Source organism: Tenrec ecaudatus, chromosome 9 (genome assembly GCF_050624435.1).
Source record: "Tenrec ecaudatus isolate mTenEca1 chromosome 9, mTenEca1.hap1, whole genome shotgun sequence".
Taxonomy (NCBI): domain Eukaryota; kingdom Metazoa; phylum Chordata; class Mammalia; order Afrosoricida; family Tenrecidae; genus Tenrec; species Tenrec ecaudatus.
In genome coordinates this window covers 122,100,144-122,122,295 of record NC_134538.1, presented here as the reverse complement: position 1 = coordinate 122,122,295, position 22,152 = coordinate 122,100,144, and the positions used below count along the sequence as shown (strand labels likewise).

The following is a 22,152-nucleotide window of genomic DNA, read 5'->3' as shown; positions in this document are numbered from 1 at the left end:
AAAGAAAAGCTTGTAATTAGTTCAAGGATCGTTTGTTGGCCTTTAGGAGTTTTTCCAGTCCAATCTGTTGGGGCACCAAGCACTGGCCCCAAAGTTCACCTTTGGCATTCCCTAGGGACCTCGCCGCTCCATTCCCTTGCTGTTCTGTTGCACCCCCTTAGTGTTTTGCCTTGGTGTGGCGGGATCAGAATGGGTGCAGTTCCCATACTGTGTCTCTAGTGTTTTCTCCTGTAGGGCTATGGATCAGTGAGGGACATTGTGTCTCATAGTGGGGCCGGCCATGTGGCCCTCTCTGTGGGCTGGCTCCTCTAATCGGAAACATTGTCCTCAAGGTTTGGTGGGCCAGGATGTACTCCACTCTCTCCTACTACCCCTTCATCTGCACCCGTATGTTCCGATCAGATATGTCCCACTCCCGGAGCTGCATATTCAATGCTGTCCTTTGAAATAAATTCTTCTGGGGTGAGGGACAGGTGTCCATGTAGTAGTTGGGATTGGGGCCAGCCCCTCAGAACTCTTCACTTGTTCCCTCCTCCACGCCGGCATGTTGCATTCACATCTTGGAGCACTGGGTTGAAGTCTGGTCTCTCTTTCCCTGTGGAGATATAAACGAAAGCCTCCCCTTGGGTGAGTTAGTACCTGTGCCCCTGCTACCCATTTCTTTATTATTATTATTAGGTCCCTTCCCCCACCTCCTTTTTAGTTGGCTACCATATGGATCCCTGTATTCGGTCTGGTCCCTGCCATGCTACCTGGTCCTCACCCCAGGAATATTTGTATACAGTAGCTTTTTCCCTATGTCCCTTTTGCATTTTTTCAAGCTTACCTCAGCAGACTCATGTTGTACATGTCCTTTTGTGCTTGGCTTCCTGTGCTTAGCATGATTTCCTCCAGTTCTTCTCATGCAGCACTGTGCTTCATGAGTTCATCACTACATTTTAGCAATGTGTAGTGCTCCATTGTATGTATGTACCACAGCTTTTTAATCCACTCGTCAGTTGATGGAAATTTGGACTGTTTCCAACTCCTTGCAATTGTGAACTGTGTCACAATGAACATTGGAGCACAGATGTCTGTCCTTGGTTTGTTTCTTGCCTCTTCTGGGTATATGCCCAGTAGGGGGATTTCTGGGTTGTATGGTAACTCGATTGCCATATGTTTTAGATATCGTCAGATCGATCTCCATAGTGGCTGTACATATTTACAGGTCCACCAGCAGTGGATGAGAATACCTGTCTCCCAACAGCCCCTCTAACACTTGTTGCGTTCTGAGTTTTTTAATTGGGAGTACCTTTGAAGGTGTTAGGGTGGTACCTCATTGTTGTTTTAATTTGCATTTCTCTTATGGCTAAAGATCGGGAACATTTTCTCATATGTTTGTTGGCCATTCGGATTTCTGCCCCTGTGAAACTTCTGTTCAGGTCCTTTGCCCTCAAGTGGGCAATTAGTTTTTTTCCTTTTGGAAGCTAGCAGAGTATTGTAGATTTTAATAACCAGGCCTTTGTCTGATGTGTCTTTGCTAAAGATGTTTTCTCAGTCCGTGAACTCTCTTATTACTCTCTTGGTGAATTATTTTGATGTACACAGGTGTTTTATCTTCAGTATACCCCATTTGTCAACTTTTTAATTTATAAAGTCATTTGTCTGATTTCGGAAGGCTCATATACTAAACTTTGAAACCTCATCTTGGAATTTGCCGTTTTTTTTTTTAAATTCACATCTTTATCACTAGAGGAGCCCTAATGGCTCCTGTGTTGAGCTGCCAACCTCAAGGTCAGCAGTTGCAGCCAGTCCTGCAGGGTCACTATCAATTGGAATCACATCCGTTTAAATAGGTGTTTTTCTGTATTTGAGAAATTGGTGTGCATTGAATTGAAAATGTCTCAGTAGACACCTCAGCTGCTCCGGAATGTTCTGCAAAAAGGAGCATCCCAACTCCAGCTGCTGGAATTTTGTTGACTGTGCTCTCTGAGGCCAAGAACCCACTTCGCAGAGAGTGCTGGGAGGGGAAGCAGAGGCCCTAGCAGTATGGACACAGATGAATGCAGTGTGGTCCACAGTCAGTCACAATGGTGAAAACCGAGACTGGGAATGTCAGGGGTGAGCAAGACAGTCTTTGGTCTCCAGTTGCCTAGAATAGACCAGGTCTCCATTCACACCTGGGACCGTAGCTCTAGGTTCCCTCTCTAGGAGCCTTCTCTTTGCAGAGGAGTGGCTGCAGCAGTATTGCATCATCCTAGTGGGCCCTTCCCTGTTTCTGATAGCCTGTGTATTCCATTTGTTGAGATAACTCTTGGTTTCTTGTAATAGTGTTCTGTAGTTTTTTCCATATAGATATTTTGTTCTTTTAGTCAGGTATATCCCTAGATATTTCAATTTGTGTTTGGGTATTGTTAAGGGTACCACCTTTTTTATCTCCTCTTTTGTGGTCTTATCCTATTTGTATAACAGTCCAATAGACTTCTGTATGTTGATCTTGCATCCTGCCACTCTGCCAAACTCCTCTATTGCTTCCAGTACTCCCCTTGTGGAGCTTTTGGGATTTTCCATTTATAAAATCATATCATCTGCAAATAACGATAGTTTTACCTTTTCCTTCCCCAGACAAATACCTTTGATGTCTTTTCTTTCCATTATGCTGTTAGCTAAAACCTCCAGCACAATATTAAATAAGAGTGGCATCCTGGTCCCCTTTTTCAGTGGGATTGTGTTAGTCTTTTCTCCATTGACTACCATGTTGGCTGTTGGTTTTTCATATATAACTTATATTGTCTTGAGGAATATTCCTTCCATTCCTATCTTCTCACGTGTCTTAAACAGGAATTGGTGTTGGTACAACATGTTCTTATTCTCGTTGGTTTCTAGAAATTTCCTAACTTCATCTCTGATCTGTGCCAGTATGCACTCCTTTTGCAGTAGTTATTCATCCTCCAATAGTTTGTTTTTGTTTTCATCTTCTTTTTGTTGATTCCCAGCCTTATAGCACAGTGGTCAGAGAGGTCTGTGTGATATCAATGTGCTTGAATTTATGTAGATTCACCTTATGCCCCAGCATGTGGTCTGTCTTCGAATATGTGCCATGCGGGCTTGAAAAGAATGTCTCACAGCAATCTTAATAGGGTCAAGTAGAGCTGCTCCCTTCGGTTTTCAGGTTGTCAATCCACATGGAAGAAGAAAGCTTCATCTTTCTCCTGCAATCTTAGTAGCTGGTCTTTCAGTTAGCATATAACCCAACTCATAAAGCAACAAACCACCAGGGAAAATGGAAATCATCTAGAGAGGATTAAATTATGGCTGCAGAACCTCAGGGTAACATGTGGGCACCCCCAGCAGGATTGCTCAGAGCAATAGTCATGCAATCTCTGTGGCTCTTACTCCTCTTCTTGTCTCTCAACAACTTGCCCCGTCCCCAAAAGGCTCAGGTCATTCTACCATTCTTACACAGAAACCACCAAAGATATCCAGACTTATTCGCAAGGCTGCCTGACCCTAGCAGGCTAGGCTAGCTTCAGGAAATATTTTGTAGAAATAGAAGAAGACTTCAAAATTTTTGTGGAAAAAGTCATTACCTTTTCATTACATTTTCCCACCAATATTTGGAAACCCCTTTTGATGTTACTAAACCTAGGCTTCCACAGAGCCCTCAGAATGAACTTATGTTCAAAGCCAGAGTCTTCCTCTGTAACACTGATGTAACAAATATTACTAGAAAAATTTCGATGATGTTTCCCATCATACCAGAGTACTCTACATTGGAAATAACAGCAGCTCGACAACCTACACTGATATCAATTGTATTTGGAGCTAATCTAGAAATAGAGGTAAACCGTTAAGTTGGGTTAAAGGCACATGATGTGACAGGCTGGGTGAGAGGGCCCTGTTTTGTTCCCTAGGACGGGGCTATCTAAGTAACCAGTACTTACTTTGACTGTGTTCAGATCACTGATGTAGCAGTGGAATTATTATCTGCAAAGTGCCGTTACCTGCACATTCTGGATGTCTCTGGCTGTGTCCTCCTTACTGACCAAATCTTTGAGAACCTTCAGAGAGGCTGTGGTCAACTTCGGATCCTTAAGATGCTATACTGCAAACAGATTTCCAAGTAAGTATGTACCTGGATATGAAAAACTTTAAGGACCACTTTCTGAGAAAGACAAACATGAGATTCTGGCCTTCTGAACACACAGGGGCTTTCAGAACTAGAAACTTCCACCTTTTTTTTCCTGCCTAGTTGGAACCAACATTCTGAGTTGAACAAGAGCAGTTCTCTTCCAAAGTGGCCTTTGTGGTTGCATATACCTCTCCTCGTCACCCACTGCTTCTCAGCTCTGCACCTTACTATGTAATCACTTTCAACCAGTCCATCTCCCCTAAGAGTTAAATCTGATTAAACCAGCTCACAACTAATTGTAAATTACTAATAGGTTCCCCCCTCCTCCACATTTATCTGCTTGGTTATTGTTAATCAGGGATTTTCTATAAGATTGGAAGCTTAGCATAAGGTGTTCTGACTTGATGGCTGCAGTCATGATTGAAAATCCTGTAGCGACGATGTCTGCAATGAATTAATGGTGCTCTCTATAATTACAGGGAGGCAGCTCTCAAAATGTCAACTTTGGTTCGGCAACAAGAGTACAACCCTGAGGACCCTCCCTATTGGTTTGGCTATGACGGTGAAGGCAAGCAATTTACAGAACAGCAAAAAAAGACAATTAAAGAGAACTCAGATTTGCTGTTGAAAGAATCCCTCTGCAGCAATGAAGAGGGAATAGGAGAACCTGAGATCTCAAGCAGGAAGAAAACAGGTTCGATTTTCTATTTCAGTCATCATTAAGAGAAAAAGCCAAACCAAGCAGTCCTACTATGTAAATTCTCACCTCATTGTAACTTACTCAAACCAGTCATTTTGATGAGATGATTAAAACTCATGTTATGGTGATACGAAACAATTCTAAAAGGCATGGTATTTTGTTTGTTTGTTTGACAAGGAATTTAGGATCTTGTTTGTAGAAATGAAAAGAAAGCAGAGATGATCCTGTAACTCAGAGTTTGCGTCCGCAGAGTGACTTTAAGGATCTGGTAGGCTTGATTGTACAGTAGATATCTATCCTTAACGGAAATATGGCATTATCATTTCCAGACATTTGACAAGACAAAGAAACAAACAAACACAAAAAGCTAATGAACCCTGGACTCATCTCAGCATTTTACTTACACCAACTCAAACCTCTCCCACGAAGTTAGTTCTGACTCAGACTGATAGCACAGAGCAGGGTAGAACTGCCCTGTGGGTTTCTGAGACCAAATTTTTACAGGGGTAAAAAGTCTGTGATCTTTCTCTCAGGAAGAGGCCTGGTTTCAAACTGCTGACCTTGTGGTTGGCAGCTCAGCCATGCACAGTCAGGGGCAAACTACAAAGAAACCAGAACTACCTATGGCTGTAAAGGATATCCCTGCAACAACGCAATAAGATCGTTTTAATAAAATTTACACTTAGGGAGGGATTTTAAAACTAGGCCATGCCAAAAAGAAGATTTTTCAATTTCATGGTAATTGTTGTTAGGTGCTTTTGAGTTTGTTCTGACCTACAGTGACCCTATGTACAACAGAACAAAACACTGGCCGGTCCTGCACCCTCCTCACAAGTGTGATTTCAGGCCCTTGTTCTAGTCACCATGTCAAGCTATCTCCTGGAGGAGCTCCCCCACCCCCAACTGATCCTCTACTCTGTCGTGCATGACGTCCTTTTCCAGGGACTAGTCTCTAGAACACATCCACAGGACATGAGACAAAATCTTACCATCCTTGCTTTAAGAAGCACCTGGCTGTACTTCTTTTAAACCAGATTTGTTTTCCTGACAACCCACAGTATTTGCAATATTCTTCACCAACACTGTAATTCCAATGCATAAATTCCTCTTCCATTTCCCTTATATATCTGTATTAAATGATTGAGAATAGTATGGCTTGGGTCAGGTGCACCTGAGGCCAAGTGATATCCTTGCTCTTCAACACTTAAAAGAGGTCATGTGCAGCAGATCTGCCCAATGAAATATATCATTTGATTTAGTGACTGTTGATTCCATGAGCACTGATTGTGGATCTCAGCAAAATGAAATCCTTGACAACCTCAATCATGAATAGCATGAATAATTCTTCAATGCCAGGAGATCCGGAAGACAGCTATTTGGACAATGAACTATGCCACGTACCATATTTGTACCATTCCGAAGAAAAGTGAACAGACTGCTCAAACTATAAAACAATATCTATGATAGCACATGCATGTACAATTTTTTCTGAAGATCATCCAACAACAGTTGCAGCAGCACATTTGCAGGGAGTTGCCAGGAGTTCAGGCCTGATTCAGAAGAGGACATGGAACAAGGAACATCATTGCTAATGTTAGATGGATCTTGGCTCAGAGCAGAGAATGCCAGAAAGATGTTTGTGTTTCATTGACTATGCCACGGCATTAGACTCTGTGGATCATAACAAACTGTGGATAGCCTTCAGAAGAATGAGAATTCTAGAACACTTGATTGTGCTCATGCAGAACTTGTACATTGATCCAGAGGCAGTTGTGCAAACAGAATAAGAGAATACTCCATGGTTTAAAATCAGGAAAGGTATCCTCTCATCACACTTAGTCAATCTACATGCTGTGCATATCAGCAGAGACGCTGGCTTATATGCAGAATGTGGCATCAGAATTGGAAGAAGGCTTATAACAATCTACGGTATGCAGGTGACAGTTTTACTTGCGGAGAGTGAGGACTTGAAGCACTTGCTGATGAAGATCAAGGATTGAATCCATAATTCAGCATGGATTATGACTCGATGTAAAAAAGACCCAAATCCTCACAATTGCACCACTAGGTAACATCATGATCATGAAGAAAAGGTGCCAGTTGTCCAGGATTTCATTCTTGGATCCACAATCAATGCTCATGGAAGCAGCAGTCAAGAAAGATATCAAAGGGCACATTACATTGCTGCACAGGACTTCTTTAGAGCATTCAAAAACCAAGAGTTTACTTGGAGGACTAAGGTGCATCTGACCCAAGCCCTGTGTTGCCAATTGCCTCCTAGGCATATGAAAGTTGAACAGTGAATCAGGAGACCAAATAATCAATGTCTTTGAACGGTGGTGCTAGTGAAGAATATGGAAAGTGCCACGGACTGCCGGAAGGACAAACGTCTGTTCCTGTGAGAAGTACATCCAGAATGCTCCCTAGAGGATGGATGGCAAGTGTGAGATCCAGCCACATGGGTCCTAAGGGACAACTGTGTAATTGAAGGGAAGCAATTAAGAGACAGACTAAAGTTTTGGGGTACTCACCTCCGCTATGATTTTAGGAGCCAGGTCCACACACACACAGAGACAATATATTCCCAACATCAGCTAATATACTCTTGGTGCATGCCAGCTCCTCTAATTACAGGGAACCAAACATAACAAAGTGGGTTGGACCCTTAACCCTAGAGGTCCCTGAGTTCACCGGAGGGGAGTAACTTAACACCAGTGCTGGGGCAGGTAAGGGGAAGTGACTGTCTCCTGAGCAGGGAGAGCAATAGCGCAAGTCTGCTCCAGACTAGATAGTAATCAGCCATGTGCTTTTAAGAGGTAACTTTAAGGCAGTACTATTATGGAAGGATATTGTGGGGATTAACTTTAGTTATGAGAATGTGATTTGGGACTCATCTCTAATCCACAAGTGTGAAGGTCTCCCTTCACTCAGAATCCTGGCTTCCCAGGCTTCTTAAAATATGAGAATAAAGAATTCATCCTCATACACTCTCTTCCCAGACCTCTGTTTCCCACGGGCAAGATTTCATCTTACATACTTTGGACATGTCAGGCGAGACTAATTCTTGGAGAAGGACATCACGCTTGGAAAAGTGGAGGGGCAGCAAAAAGGAGGAGAGCCCTCAACGAGGTGACTCTGCACCGTCTGCAAGGATGGCTCCGACATAGGAACAAGTGTGAGGACGGAGTGGCCTCGGGCCCTGCTGCATTTGGGTGTGCAGAGCTGCTATGAGTTGGAACTGTCTCAGGGGCACCCAATAACAATAGTTGTGGGTTATTAATTTCCTGTGTATAGGTTAATTTTTAATAAGATTTCATCAATAGATAAAAGACAATTTTACCCTTTAGCGGAATTCAAATGATCATATGTCAATCCGTGGTTTAATATTACAGAATTAATATTAAAATTAATATTATAGAACACTGATGCTTGGTGGTGCTATTAGGTTAAGTGCTGGACTGCTAACTGCAAGGTTGGCAGTTCAAACCCACTAGCCACTTCTTGGCAGAAAGATGAGGCTATCTGCTTCCATAAAGATTTTCAGCCCTGGAAAACCTATAAAGGGTTGCTATGAGTCAGAACCGATTTGATAGCAGTGGGTTTGTTTTGATGTTTGGTACACAACAGGAGAAAGTGCAATTCCACTCTTTCTGCTACAAGCAAGCTGTGTAAATAGTATTAGACCAACCTTTTAACCTTTCTATTTCTTCAATTACTCATCTGCTAAATGGGATTAATCCCTTTGTGTATACTGTAAGTTGGCAATAAGAACAAAACAATATAAAGATGTGAAAGTTATTTCAAAAGCTATTTAAAAGGATTCTACAAAATATTTGGGGGCACTCTGTATTAGCTAAATGCACTGAATAATTCCCCCTACTCTTCGGTTGATTTTGAAGTCATTTTTGAAATAAAGTACTATCACTCAGCTGTAGAATGGTTTCTGGAAGGGGGTGATAGTGAAGGAAAGGCCAAGTGGGAAGTTGAGCCAAGAGACAGCAGAGGGTGGATTTATGGAACTACATAGTCTCTGGAAAATTCCTTCTGTCTACAATAGAGGGATGGGGAGGAAAGTGGTTACTAAACAGAGAGCTTTGAAGAGACGAGTTTAGAAGATCAAAGGCATAAATCTTACTTGAATAGATAAAACTTTCTCAGTATATTCCCCCTAAGATGCATGCTGGACCTGCTCTGGTTTCCAAAATTTCCTGTAGTTTTGGTTTGTATTGTTCTGTTTGGTCTTTGCTTGTCCATGTTTGGGGGAATCTCAGATGTGTCATGTCATTGGAGGTCACTCTCTTGAAGTTGTGCTGTTTTTCTATTTTTTGATAGCGGAAACCCAGGATTGATGAACCTATAGAGACAGCAAGTAGAATAAGGGTTTTGGGGGGAGAGGAGTACACTGGTGGTGGGTGGGTTGAAGGGGAGACGATATCAAGGAGTTTGTGTAGAAAAAGAATGTTTGGAAACTGATTGTGGTAGCAATTGTACAATTCTGCTTGATTTGATTGAACTATGGAATGATATATATATAAATATAAATAAAGAAAACAAAATGTTAATTGAAAAAAGAGGTTGGTTTTGAATTGGATTTGTACATTTCTGGCAGCTACATAAAAGTCTGGCTCCTACATGTCTCAAGCACACCACTGGAGAGACCAATAAAAGAGGCAAGTGCTTTCTAAAGGAAGTTGAGAACACCTGCCTGGAGATGAGCACCATGAGGAGAAACACCCTATTGTGTTCTCGAAATCCAGGATGTCGTTTCCATGTGTGAGTGTGAGCCAAAGCCCATCAGTAAGAGCCTCTTTTAAGCAAGAACAAGAGAAACATTCATTCCTCCTGGGGAGACAAATTTTATAGCTACTGAAGTGAAAGAAAAGGAGTAGGTGTTGGAAAAAAAGTGGACAGGGGATTAAGACGTCAAGGAGACAGGACCAGAATTCTTCGATTTCTTAGTGCACAGCTCCAAGGCATCCAAAACAGTCTATGAGTTAGCCTTTCACTCGTGAGCACTTGATACATATGGGTCTGTGTCCACGAGAACACAAAATGGCAACTTTTCCTTTCTATTTGGAACTTGATGATATAGTTCCAAAATACATAATTCCATTAACAATTTTAATGCAGTTGACTGCTATCATGTTCATGAGAGAGCTTTTTGGCTGTTGACTAATTTCATAAACTTTACTTTTAGTGATTAAGAAAGTTGTATAATTGCATGAGGTTTAAAAAAAGATAATAATTGCCTCATTGTCTCACAGTTTCCTCTGTTTGGCATTTTAACACACCGCACCCATGTTGGATATGCTAATGTGTATATTCTAAGCTTGGGCAAACTCTGGTTTCATGATGGATGAACTAAAATGGGATTCTGAGCTATTACTAAAGGTGACTCCCCCACCCCCACTCCCCAAAAATCAGGAGTCAAAAATGGACAGAACTCTAAAGAAATCAGATACTAACAAAAAGGAGACTATTATAAATCACATTTGGAAAGAAATTGGTGTTTAAGAAATGATTTATACCAATATTAAAAAATTTAATCCAAAGAAAGGTTTATTTAGTGTTGTACAACTTGAGTTTTCCAGGAAGAGACAAGTAAAGTTTGACAGAAAGATGAATTCATAACATAAATCCATACTTATAACATACATTTATGCAGTACACCATTATGAATCGGAAACGCTACCTTCTTACATCAGGCTACACAATTGTTTGAACATTTCTCATACCCAGAGATGTACGATGTATATCTTATTTATACAAATAGGGCACGGCCCACAGACAATTACATCACATTTGTGATCAGTTTTGTTTTTTGCATGGATGCCCTGTGGCGCACCAAGCAGAAAGTGTGTCACCAAGGAGAGAGATGGTACATAGAGTTCTAAGGTAACTGCCCCCATGGTCTTCTGTGTATAATCTTATTTATCCCTGAGCGTCACGGAGAACTGTGAAGATTATGCGGTGCGCTCCTCAGATATGACACAAGGCAGATGATCATGATTGGGCCTGACCTAATCAACCCAGTTCTTGAGAAGCACAGTGTTCTCTGGGTGGTTGCAGAAGTCAGCTAGGCAAAGCACCCAGAGAATTCAATGCACAGTTGCTGGCTTGAGGTTGGAAGGAACACATGAGAAGAGATGCAGGTGGCCTTTAGATCTTTCCAGAGACTGATGGCCAACAGAGGGCGACACAATAGAGACCTTAATCAATTCAACAGCACAAGGAACTGGATTCTCTCAACTTGAATGAGCTTAGCTGAGGCTCTAGATGAGAACTCAACTTGGTCAACACTTTGGTTCAAGTCTTGTGATAGATACCCTGGGAGAGCCCAGCTAAGCAGGTAGGAGGTAGGAGTTTGGGGGACAGTGGGGTAGGGAGTGACTTCGGACCTACCCAGTTATGGGCCAATAACATAGGCATCATATTAAGGGGATAAATATGTGATAATTTGTTATACAGCAATAAAAAACAATACAATAACAGCACAAAAATTGGAAACAAACAAACAACTCAAAACCCTCTCTAAAGCAAAGCAAAAAATTCACTAGTATTCATTTCCATTTGTTTTCATCCTTTATATGTACAATGTTTTTCACATTTGTGTCATCCAGCTCTTTTTCATTGTTTACATTTTACAAATACCATTTAAACCATCCTTAGTCCTGCAGTTTCAGGGACTGGAACCAGCTCTGACTTCTAAAACTTACAGTGCCTCTTGGGGCATCAGCCTTAATGCATTTTTGAGGCTTGCGCACTTCATTCAGGATCCCTGAAACACAAAATTGCACGAAGGTATCTATTAATTTGACAATGGCGTCATTTTAGTATGTAGATCCAAACAACATGTTTCTGAGACGGAAGAACATCTTAGACATGGAGTAACTCAGCAAACAGCTTCTAGAAAATGTCCAAGACTGCCCAAGAATCCTTCTTCAAAGGCGTTAGCGTCCCAATGCAAAAATCATTACTACAACCAATGAAATCTAGACATCCACCAGCGGCCTAGCCCATCAGGTGTCACTCATCCATGGAAGAGCATTGATGTGCTAACCCACTCCTGAAGAGGCTCGGTTTTCATAGTACCCGCCAAACAAACCAATCCACTCCAGCAAGCATCCGGCTGCAATGATTCAGAAATGTAAAGATGAAACGTATATAGTCTTTCCGACCACAACTAAGTGACTGAATTGAACTCTGTTTTTGCTGAATTAAATTGGTCTTTACTTGCCTGCCTACAAAGATGTCCATATTTGCTTAGCTGCAGACTAAATGCAAACCTTTCACAAGTTCTTGTTATCCGGTTATGTTAATTATTAGAAGCCATAAAAACTAAGAAGGAATTTCTCTCTGTGGTCAAGCCAGAATGTGAGGCACACTCTAAGAGAATCTTTTTTTTTTTTAAACTTTCTGCTTTCTTTTCCTTTTTAAAAATCATTTTATTGGCTCAATTCACATAACACACAATTTAATCATTTAAAAAGTGGTGCAATCATCACAATAACCAATTTCAGAACGTTTTCTTCTTGGACTCATTATTGCTAGCTTTCCATTTCTCCGCCATGGTCCCATGTCATAAGGAGCCTGGTGGCATGGTGGGCTGATAGCTGAAAGGTCAGTAGTTCGAAACCACCAGCTGCTCTGTGGGAGAAAGATGCAGCATTCTATTCCCATTAAGAGCTACAGTCTCGGAAACTCACAGGGGCAGTTCTACCCTGTCCTACGGGGTTGCTATGAGTCAGCATAGACGCGATGGCCTGTTTGCTTTTGGTTTTCCCCTGCCACACCCTCAAGACACATTACGTAATCCAGTTACTGTTTCCATAGATTTACCTATACCGGATTTCTTATACAGAAAACCATGCAGGACACAAACAGGAAACAAACAAGAAAAAAAACCCAAAAACATCAATTAAGAACAAAGAAAAACCTTAAAAATGGAAACAACTTTAACACGGGTCAAAGGTAGATCAATGATACGGTGTTGCATTTTAACCTAACTCCTGCCATTATCGACTTTACAGTGTTCTCTGTCCAACAGCACACCCCTGGAGTGTGGTCCAAGAGGATTCATCAGAGGCTTAATCAACATGCGGATCCTGCAAATGGATTGCGTAAACCAGGTGTCCAGAATTAAAGCTCTAGTATGGTTCCTTCATTTTGAATTCAGTAGTAACAGTTCTTGTATTCCCCAGGTTGGTGTGCTTCATTTGTGTTGACAGTTGATGCCTTGCTTAAATTGCTGCTTGTTGTTTTATAAAAATCATTTTATTGGGGGCTCGTACAACTCCTATCATCCATCCATCCATCCATCCATCCACTGTGTCAAGTACATTTGTACATTTGTTGCCCTCATCGTTCTCAAAACATTTGCTTTCTACTTGAGCCTTTCCTATCAGCTCTTCATTTTTCCCCCTCTCTCCCCGCGCCCCCCTCCCTCATGGACCCTTGATTGGCTGGTTGTTTTAAGACAAGCCTTTAAGACTTCAGTCACTATTCTTTCTGATAGCCAGACATCCTGCTGGTTTCTTCACCACACATTTCTATTAAAAAAACAAAAACAAACCAACCAAAAACCTTCACTTCTAACGAGTCAATGCTGGCTCATAGTGACCCCGTGTGTGTTTCCAAGACTGTAACGGTTTACAGGAGTAGAAGCCCAGTCTTTCTCCTGAGGAGATGCTGCTGGGTTCACAGGCTGACCACACAATCACAGCCCAACACGTAACCATCACACCAACTGGCTCCTATAATCTCTTTATATGTTGAGTTTTGAGTAGGGCCATGCATGTCATAAGAACTAATTGTTTTTAGGTTCAGGTTAAAATTAAGTGCAAGCCCCAAATCCATTCATACAGCTATGGTTTATATATGTCTCTAATTCACTTAGGAGATTCCATCATTATTTTATGACAGAGAACATTATAAATCATCCCTTTGGGGTATAAGGTAGTTCTATTGATAGCATCATTAGTTTAGCCAATAGTATAGAATTTAAAACACTGTGGAGACCAGGAAATTATACATGTCTAGGGCAGCTTTTCATATAGCGATACATGAGTTGTTGACTCGTACGGATTAGATTCTCAAGTGTCTGGACACGGTTTATACAAACAATGGGGATTGGTGAGAGGGCAAAACTTTCTGTAACACTCATTCACAGAGTCACAGCCCTAACTGTCAGACCCGACTAACAGATGTCATAAGTAAGCAAGGAGAATGCTGAAAGAGTAACTAACGTTAGTCTCGGGCCACCATTCATTGGACACCCTCTAAGAAAGTGGGTTCAAAACTACTTCTTCAGGACAAGGCTGTCATACAGAAAACTGGCTCAAAGGACTTGGGGGTTTTTGTTTAACAACAAGCTCTTTGGTGGACATGAGGTCACGGTGTAAGACATGTTTTACAAATTCCTGAGATAACGGTTTTGAAACCCACCAGGGATGGTTTTAGGATTCCACTTAAAGGACCGGTGGGTGACTGAACCCTCTGTAACTTGTCCCTGAAATCAGAAACACTATGTCCAACAGAAGCCCGTTTCTCACTCCTAACCGAGCCTACTTGTGATCCTGAGCAAAGACTAGCCTATCAAACAACTGTACTTCACTTTTTTTGTCCTTGGAGTCTGTCTTTGTTAGTGGTTCTTTACTTGGAATCATCAGTTCTCACTTGTGTGGGCTGCTGTCCTCCTGCATCTGAATATATCTCTTTTCTAAATAAATCCTCTTAAAGATCAATTTAAGGACGAGTGCTTAATATCTTTGTTAGGATCAAGTGAGTTTTTTCACAGTAGAAATTAGATTGAAAATATACAATCAAGTACAACTGGTATAAAATACACTCTGCAGTTAAAGTGGAAGGGGACCCCTGGTCAAGCTTTCAACTGCTAATTAAAAAGCTGAGGGGGCACCCTTGCCCACATTGACAGCCTCAGAACCTGTGGGGTGGCTCCACGCTGCCCTGAATGGAGGCACGCACTGGATGGCAGATGAGCAGAGATTCCCAAGAGTCTCCCACTTGCAGTATTTCCGTTAGAGTAGCACTGGATAACTAAGAGAAAAATCTTTGAACACTCGAACTGTGGCCTTCCCCCCACCCCCCACTAGATTTGTTTTCCAGTTTTTTCAAAATTAGAGTTGACTCTGAAAGAATAACGTTGTTTTCACTATTTCATGCTCTTCATTTAAGGATGTGGACATGGGAGTAAAACACATGTAATGAGATGACAGCTACAGTCAAAGTGACAGAGGCAAAAGGCTAGCCTCTTCTGCGGGGTGACTCCAGATCAGAGCTGCACCACACCACAGCATGCCTCGAGATTAACCGTTGAAACGGATTTTCACTTTTCAAATGTTTCTGTAAACTGAGCAAAGCTGAGTGCCCTGGAGATCCCTATCGCTAACAAGACTGGAGCAAGAACTTCACATTTACATGAGTACCTGATCAAACAAACCACTGCCCTCAGAAACAGCAGCGGCCACACAGTCTTTTTATTCTGCGTTCTTTCGATCGTAGTCTCCTAGGAAATGCCACCTTTATTTTATTCTCCCTTTGGCACCAATAACAAAGTACTGACAGTGAAAAGCTTTCCCAACATCTGAGATCTTCTACTCTCCACGGAGGCTTTCTGCTCCATCTTCTGTGGCAGCAGAAATACAGGAGCCACTTTGGCTTAGAGACAAACTCAAGGGCAAGGCAGTTTACACAATTCCATTTCTGCTGTCACATTAGGTGTTGTCCCGTCCATTCCCACCCCTATGCACGACAATAAAACACTGCCTAGCTCTGCGCCATGCTCGCAATTGTCGCCAGATTTGAGCCCATGGCTGCAGCAACGGTGCTCCATTCTGGCTGCTGAAAAGAGCTTTTGCTGTCTTGCCAGTAAGGAATTTACTGAAAGCTTTTCACGTACCTTGGCCTGAATCTGTGGAGACGCTTCTAACTGGCAGTTTATGAACCCTTCCTACAAAACTATTGCAAAACACATTAAAACGTGAGTTTCCACTGCCACGTTCCTTATATAGTTTTCTTTGCCAGTGAAAAATCAGAGGAGGGTTCTTTGACGGAGGAATGGGAAAAGGACTGCCCCACAGGAGAGAAGAATCGATGCATTTGCATGACAGTGCTGGCGGAGAAGATGGAAGTACCAGGGACTGCCAAAAGAACAAGCTGAAGTGTCTTAGAAGACGTACAACCAGACTGATTAGAAGCAAGGATGGTGAGACTTCATCTCAAGGGTGTTAGACGTGTTATCAGGAGACCAGTCCCGGAAAAGAAGACCATGCTCGGTAAAGGAGCCGCGCAGGGAAGGGTGACACAGTGCGGCAATAGCATGTTCGTACACATCAACAGTCGGAAGGACAGCGCGGGACGAGGTGGTGCTTCCTCCGGTCGTACACAGGTCGCTGTGATGCCCCCGAACAGCAGCAACTTCCAACACACGGGAGGCGAGGCCCTTCCTCGGGACCTGCTTTAAACTCTGACACGTGTTCTCTAAACTCCTGCCTAAATCAAACACATGGAGCTTCGAGTTCTTTTTTAACTCAAAATGTGCACAATCGATTGCATTAGCCTTTGCTATGGACAAAGATAAGGCTCCAAGGAATAATTTTCACAATTTGACCATTGTGTTTAAAAATAGAATTAAAAAGTTTCCTGGCCACAGTGAGCCCAACTCTGCCATGGAGGTGATCCCAACTCCTAGCAGCCCTAGAGGACAGGGTAGACCTGCCCCTGTGGGTTTCTGAGATGGCTCTGTTTGTTTACATTGGGGGTGGGGGGGTGGGAGATAATTCAGATCCTGCCTTATCAGCAGGAGCATAAACTTCAGTGCATCAGTGTCAGGGCACAAGAGGAGCTGGATGATGGTAAGGAATTCCTTTACATTATAAACACTGCTTCTACTGTGGAAATCACCATGACCAGTACTTTAGAAAGATACAGAAAATCAAAAGGACAAGTCAGTACCCTTAAAAAGTTTAACAGCTGACTAGGAAATTAAATCCAACACTTATAAAATTAAGTAAAAACTAATTTTCTGAGATTTTATTTTTTAAATACACTTCACAAACAAAACCTCTACCATCATAACAATCCCCAAACCAAGCACTTCAACTTTGCCAACATTCTTTAACTATCGACTCTTTCCCCAACAAAAGCACAGTCTAAACATCTCAGTCACATCTTAACTGATAAGAATCGATTTTGGGGCTAGTTTCAATGGTGCCCATCTAGTAGGTATTCTATCGTGACCTGAAATAATTTAAAAAATCAAGGAATTGAGCAACAGTACAATTAATCAGTTTTGCTCCCAAATAACCTTGGAGAGTCTTCTTCTATCATTCACTTCTTCTGCAATGTTTAGTCGCTTCTACTATAGATTTTTTTCATCTCCGATACTGTCATTTCATTTCTAGAAATTCTGGTCTTTTAAGAAGATACTGTGGATTTTACCTTGTTAAGTTCCATATATTGTTTTGTTACTAATAAATCTTTTCAAGTTTGTTCATGGGTAGCTTTTTTAGAAACAGTTTGAGCTTTCATTGTCTTGTTTTTGTTATGTCAGGTAATTCTAAACAATGTTCAGTTTAGTGCTAATTATTTCCCACTACTAAGTGCTCGAGCCCGTATCTTGCGTGAGGAGCTTGTCCAGTTTGGTGGACGCTATAGCTGCTGTGGTCTCCTCAGATGCTCAGCTTGGGCTCAATTCAGGAAGCACGCTCCGTTCTCCCTCATTCCCCCTCCCTATACTCCAACCTGGCCATTTCCTCAAGGCAGTAAGAAGAATGGAGCTCATCTTGAGAAGAAAGAGTGTGGAGATCCAGCTTCCTTACGGGGAAGAAAAATACAACTCCACACCAGCCCAAGGCCACTTCCTAGGAGGTAAGACATACCTCCCCTCTCCAACCTCCCTTACCTCATTCTGACACCAACTATCCCTTTCACAGAATTCCACTTCTCTGCTGGGTTCAGTGACTACACAGGACTCACAGACAATACCCATACTTATGGGGTTTATTAGGAAGCTAAAAGATCCCAAGTCAGGATCAGAAATGTAAGGTTTTTGTTCCCTGGGCTTCTTCCTAGCCATGTCAGCAAGCACACCTCTCTCAGCCCCTTGACCTCTGCCTTGGTCTGCCAAGTGCTACAAAGCTCCTTCAGTGCTGATGAATGCCCACAGGCACCCCACCCTAGAAGCCAGCCAGCCTCCAACCTGAAGGGGCTCAGCTTTACTCTCTCCGGGAGATGGAAAGCCCACCTCTGCTGCATGGTTTCAGTGCTGTGACTTCTGCAGCCACAGCTGCTTCTCCACACATTTCTCTCCACTCTTATGGCTCTTCTTTCTTGGTGGCCTTGACTAATTCTTGTTCCTGCCTCTGGGATGGCTCACTTGACACCCAGTGGAATGGCAAAACTGTCCAGTCTCTTCATATCAGTCCCATACACCCCATTTTCATGTTCCCACCCAGTCACTGATAGGGGTTATAAAGGTAATGGATAGAAGAGACATACCAAGGAATTTCACCTCATTGTACCCTGATGGCTGCGTTTCATTACCTGATGTCTACTGTCTGGAAAACAGCCCCCCTACTCCGCACGCATTTTGTCTTGTTTCAGGGAGCAGTAAATCTGGCCGCTTTATCTTACAGGAAGTCTTCGCTCTTTCTTTCACTCTTCCTATCTGTCTTCCACTTTTGCTTAAGCTTTTTGTTTTGAAATCAACTATCCAAAAACAGTACAGAGAAGTCCTAACTATAATTAGAGCTTACTCGTATTTGGAAACTTTTTGCATGCGCTCATTTTTTCCTATGTCTTGTTGTATAAGTTCATGGCATTTTACTACTCATACACATTTGTATAAGCAACATTGTAATCAAGATACATGAGACTTTGGTGACAACAAAGAAACTCCCTACTGATGTTTATTTTTTAATAAACTGCCAGACTGCATTCTAGAAGAGCTGTATCATATTACATTCTAAGCAGCAAGATAAGGCAGCTGTAGTTTCTCCACAGTCTCAGCAGCACTGAGTAACAGCAGTGTACTTTCAGTTAGCCGTTCTAATAGGTGTGTCTCCAGTCCTAGTGGCGCAGTGGGCTACATGTTGGGTTGCTGACCACAAGGTCAGCAAGTAACCCCACCAGCCGCTCTGCAGGAGACAGATGTGACTTTCTACCCTCACATACAGTGTCCAGGAAACCCGCAAGAGCAACTCGACCCTGTTGTACCCGGGCGCTATGAGTTGGAATGAACTCTGCAGCAGCGAGTTTGGTTTTTATAAATTGGTGTGTAGATTCAGTTCATCTTGGTTTTAATTTGCATTTCCTTAAGACTCTTTCCAATCACTTCCTGGGCACACAGACATTGGAGAATGAAGAAGGAAGACCACAGAAGAGCTGACACATTTGAATTCTAGTCCTGGTGAAGAATAATGTCTGGAAGACACACAGCCAGAACGCTCAATCGAGTGGAAGACAGGGAGACTCTGTCTCACAAACTCTGGACAGCGACGAGGGCAGCCCAGTCCCTGGGCAAGGACATCATGTTGACGAAAGTGAAGGGCCAGCACGAAAGGAGACGCTGCAGGCAGCCGATTAACACAGACAGACAGATCAGCAATTGTGAGGCGCGTGCAGGGAGATGTGGTGCTGAGTCAGAACAGACTGCACAACGCCTAGTAATGGCGGACATCTTTCTGTATTTTTATTTGCCATTCTGTATCTTCTACAATTGCACTGCTTCTTAAAATATCAAATTATTTAAATATCAAAATATCTTAAAATACACATTTATGCGTGTAGTTTTCTTGACGACTAGTGAGCGTTCCTTCACGTAAGTGTTTGGCTGTGGTGCAATATTTCTTGAATGATCAAACCAAGTACCCCTCCCCCAAACAACAACTGGCATCATAAACATAATTTGTGCTGCTCTAACACGGGCCTGTTCTTTGATCTCCAGGTCAGGGGTCAGCAGACTGCAGCCCACGGGTCAAACTAGCCTGAGCCTATTTCTGTATGGTCTCAGAGCTAAAAAGTGACGTTTATATTTTAAAAGAGGTGTTGAGCACAAAAAAAGAAGGGTGGACAGCAGAGGCTAAGCTGGCCACTGACAGGAAGAGTTTACAGATCCCTACTCTAGATAACTGGAAATAAAAGCTAGCCTTGCTTCTTTTCTATAAACTAACAAACCAACTGGATGTCTGATTCAAGCTACCTGAGCAAAATGATGGGGAGACAAAAAAATTATAAGAGCATACATGATCAGAAAGCAACTTTAAAATGAATTTATCAAAGAAATTTTACAAACAGCCACAAACCATCAAGCACTCGACCCTGTGTTACTGAATTTCTGCCATGTGGTCCTGAGTGTCAGACTGACAAGCACAGGATCACTATACTTGGACGAAACCAAAACTGTGGTGTGCTGTAAATGAGAGCTAGTTATTAAAGACTAAAACCGTGCCCCCTTGGAGAGCAAACTCTGACTCTGGACTTCGAAGGGCTTTGTCCTATTTCCACCTCATTTCCAATCCCTGGTCCAGTTTTCCACTACCAATCATGTTGTCATTACATACTGAGCCTCTGCCTAAAAGCGAGCCAAGAACTCTCTTCTGACTCGATGGCGTCCTTTGATCCCACATGGATTAAGTTTGACATACTTTCTCTCTCCAGTTTGACTAAAATGAAGTGAACACAGCAGTGCTTGCTTGCCTACTCTGCAGACAATGAGAAACAGCAGTCATTCGACTAGCAACACACTCTACCTTGAAGAGAAGTTCCCTTTCGAAGGTGATAAATGAAGCCCAAAGCTAGCCGAGAAGTCTGCTTATGGAAATCTCCTACGTAACGCATTCGCCACTGGCTGAGCTTGCTGACCTAGAACCATGGCTCTCATCAGGATGAGAGACGGCGCTCCAAGAAAGAACAGACACTGTGTGTTTTAGCAGGTACATGTCTCAGCCAAATTGTGTCCCAGCTCTCTTTGACTCCACAACAGCCCAGTACTTGTAAATCACTGTAAGAATGAGAAATCTGAGACTTAGCAGTGACAGCAACTGCAAAGGAGCCTGTGGCATGGGAAATAAAATTATAGAGCTGACAGATCAAACCCTGTGGGAAGCCTGGGACGGAGTGACTAAATCTCACGGGCATGGCTTCCTTCAGAAAGGATTCAGAAACCAGGCTAGACACAATCCAGGCCTCAGCTATGAGGGTATTTCTGTCTCTCTGCCTCATGGGCTCTGTGAGGAAGGCCCAGAAAAGCTGAGCTCAGCTGCCTGTAATATAACCACTCATATACAAAACTGCTTATTATTTCAAAAAACTGTGCTTCAGATTGAAACCTCCCGTGTGTGTGTGTGTGTGTGTGTGTGTGTGTGTGTGTATGTGTAGATGGGGGAGGGAGGAGGGAGGAGGCAGGGAGAAATTGGCTATGCTTTCCTATGATTCTTAAGCTATTTCATCCACTTCATACAGAAAGCCTATGGCCTTCGACATGCCAAACAGTTTAAGAATAAAAATGTGCCTGCAGTTTGCATTACTCTGATGAATTTGGTCCCACATCAGATACATCTGGGCCCAACAACATAGTATATCATGTGTGATTCAACAAAAGGACTCTGCTGATGAGAACCTATATTGCTGAGTTGAGTTGTGAGCACGAAATAAAGTCTTCATTCTTCAATGTGCTCCTTTCTGGTTCGGGCATCAGAGTTCATGATGCAGCACCCAAAATAATAAAATAGGCCAAGAATCTTCATAAAAGCCCATGAGGTAAGTGTGTATGTTTCTCGTGACATTCATGCTTTTATCCATTTATTTTATTCTTTTGTTGATCTATGCTATTCATTGATTCACTTTTATTTTTCAACCAAGATTGCTGAGGGCTAATTTGTTGAAATATTGAACCAGGTAAAGAAGTGGGGTACTGTGGGAGGAACAGTTGAGGTCAGAATAGGTCAAGAAGGATGGAGCCGAGCGGCAGGTGTGAGTCTGAGGAGTCAGCTCTGGACGAAGTCCCTCGATGTTCTCAGCACTGTACTGCACGCACTGATTTCGGTCTTTCCTCGCTAGTAGGTAAGCTCTTTAGAAAGTAGATGGTCAATCCTTGATTTGTATTTGCCCTCCTAATTAATGCTCACAGTGTCTGACTCAGTGAATATTTGTTGAATGAGTGACTAAAGAAAAACAAAGAAGACAGGAGGAAAGGGAGCTAGGGGAAACGGAACAGAGCGCTTGTTTTTAAGTATGTTCAGTTTGAAGTCTTACTGGTTTAGTGGAATAGAAATGGCAAAGAGCTTAATGAAGAGGGCAGGTCTGCACAAACTGACTTGGA

General features: G+C 42.5%; 2 protein-coding genes across 3 annotated transcripts in view; one reads left to right on the top strand and one right to left on the bottom strand.

Moving 5' to 3' along the window:
- Nucleotides 1-4,834, top strand: part of FBXL13 (F-box and leucine rich repeat protein 13) — a 245,272-nt gene extending 240,438 nt beyond the window's left edge. The window contains exons 20-21 of the mRNA XM_075557360.1: nucleotides 3,939-4,102; nucleotides 4,591-4,834. Of these exons, the coding sequence (XP_075413475.1) occupies nucleotides 3,939-4,102; nucleotides 4,591-4,834 (408 nt within the window). The remainder of the gene's footprint in view (nucleotides 1-3,938; nucleotides 4,103-4,590) is intronic.
- Nucleotides 4,835-10,378: 5,544 nt separating this feature from the next.
- The window catches only part of FAM185A (family with sequence similarity 185 member A), a 63,362-nt gene continuing 51,588 nt past the window's right edge, over nucleotides 10,379-22,152 (bottom strand). For both annotated transcript variants that reach the window (XM_075558502.1, XM_075558503.1), the window contains one exon: nucleotides 10,379-11,589. In XM_075558502.1, coding sequence (XP_075414617.1) covers nucleotides 11,477-11,589 — 113 coding nt within the window. In that variant the 3' untranslated portion in view covers nucleotides 10,379-11,476. The remainder of the gene's footprint in view (nucleotides 11,590-22,152) is intronic.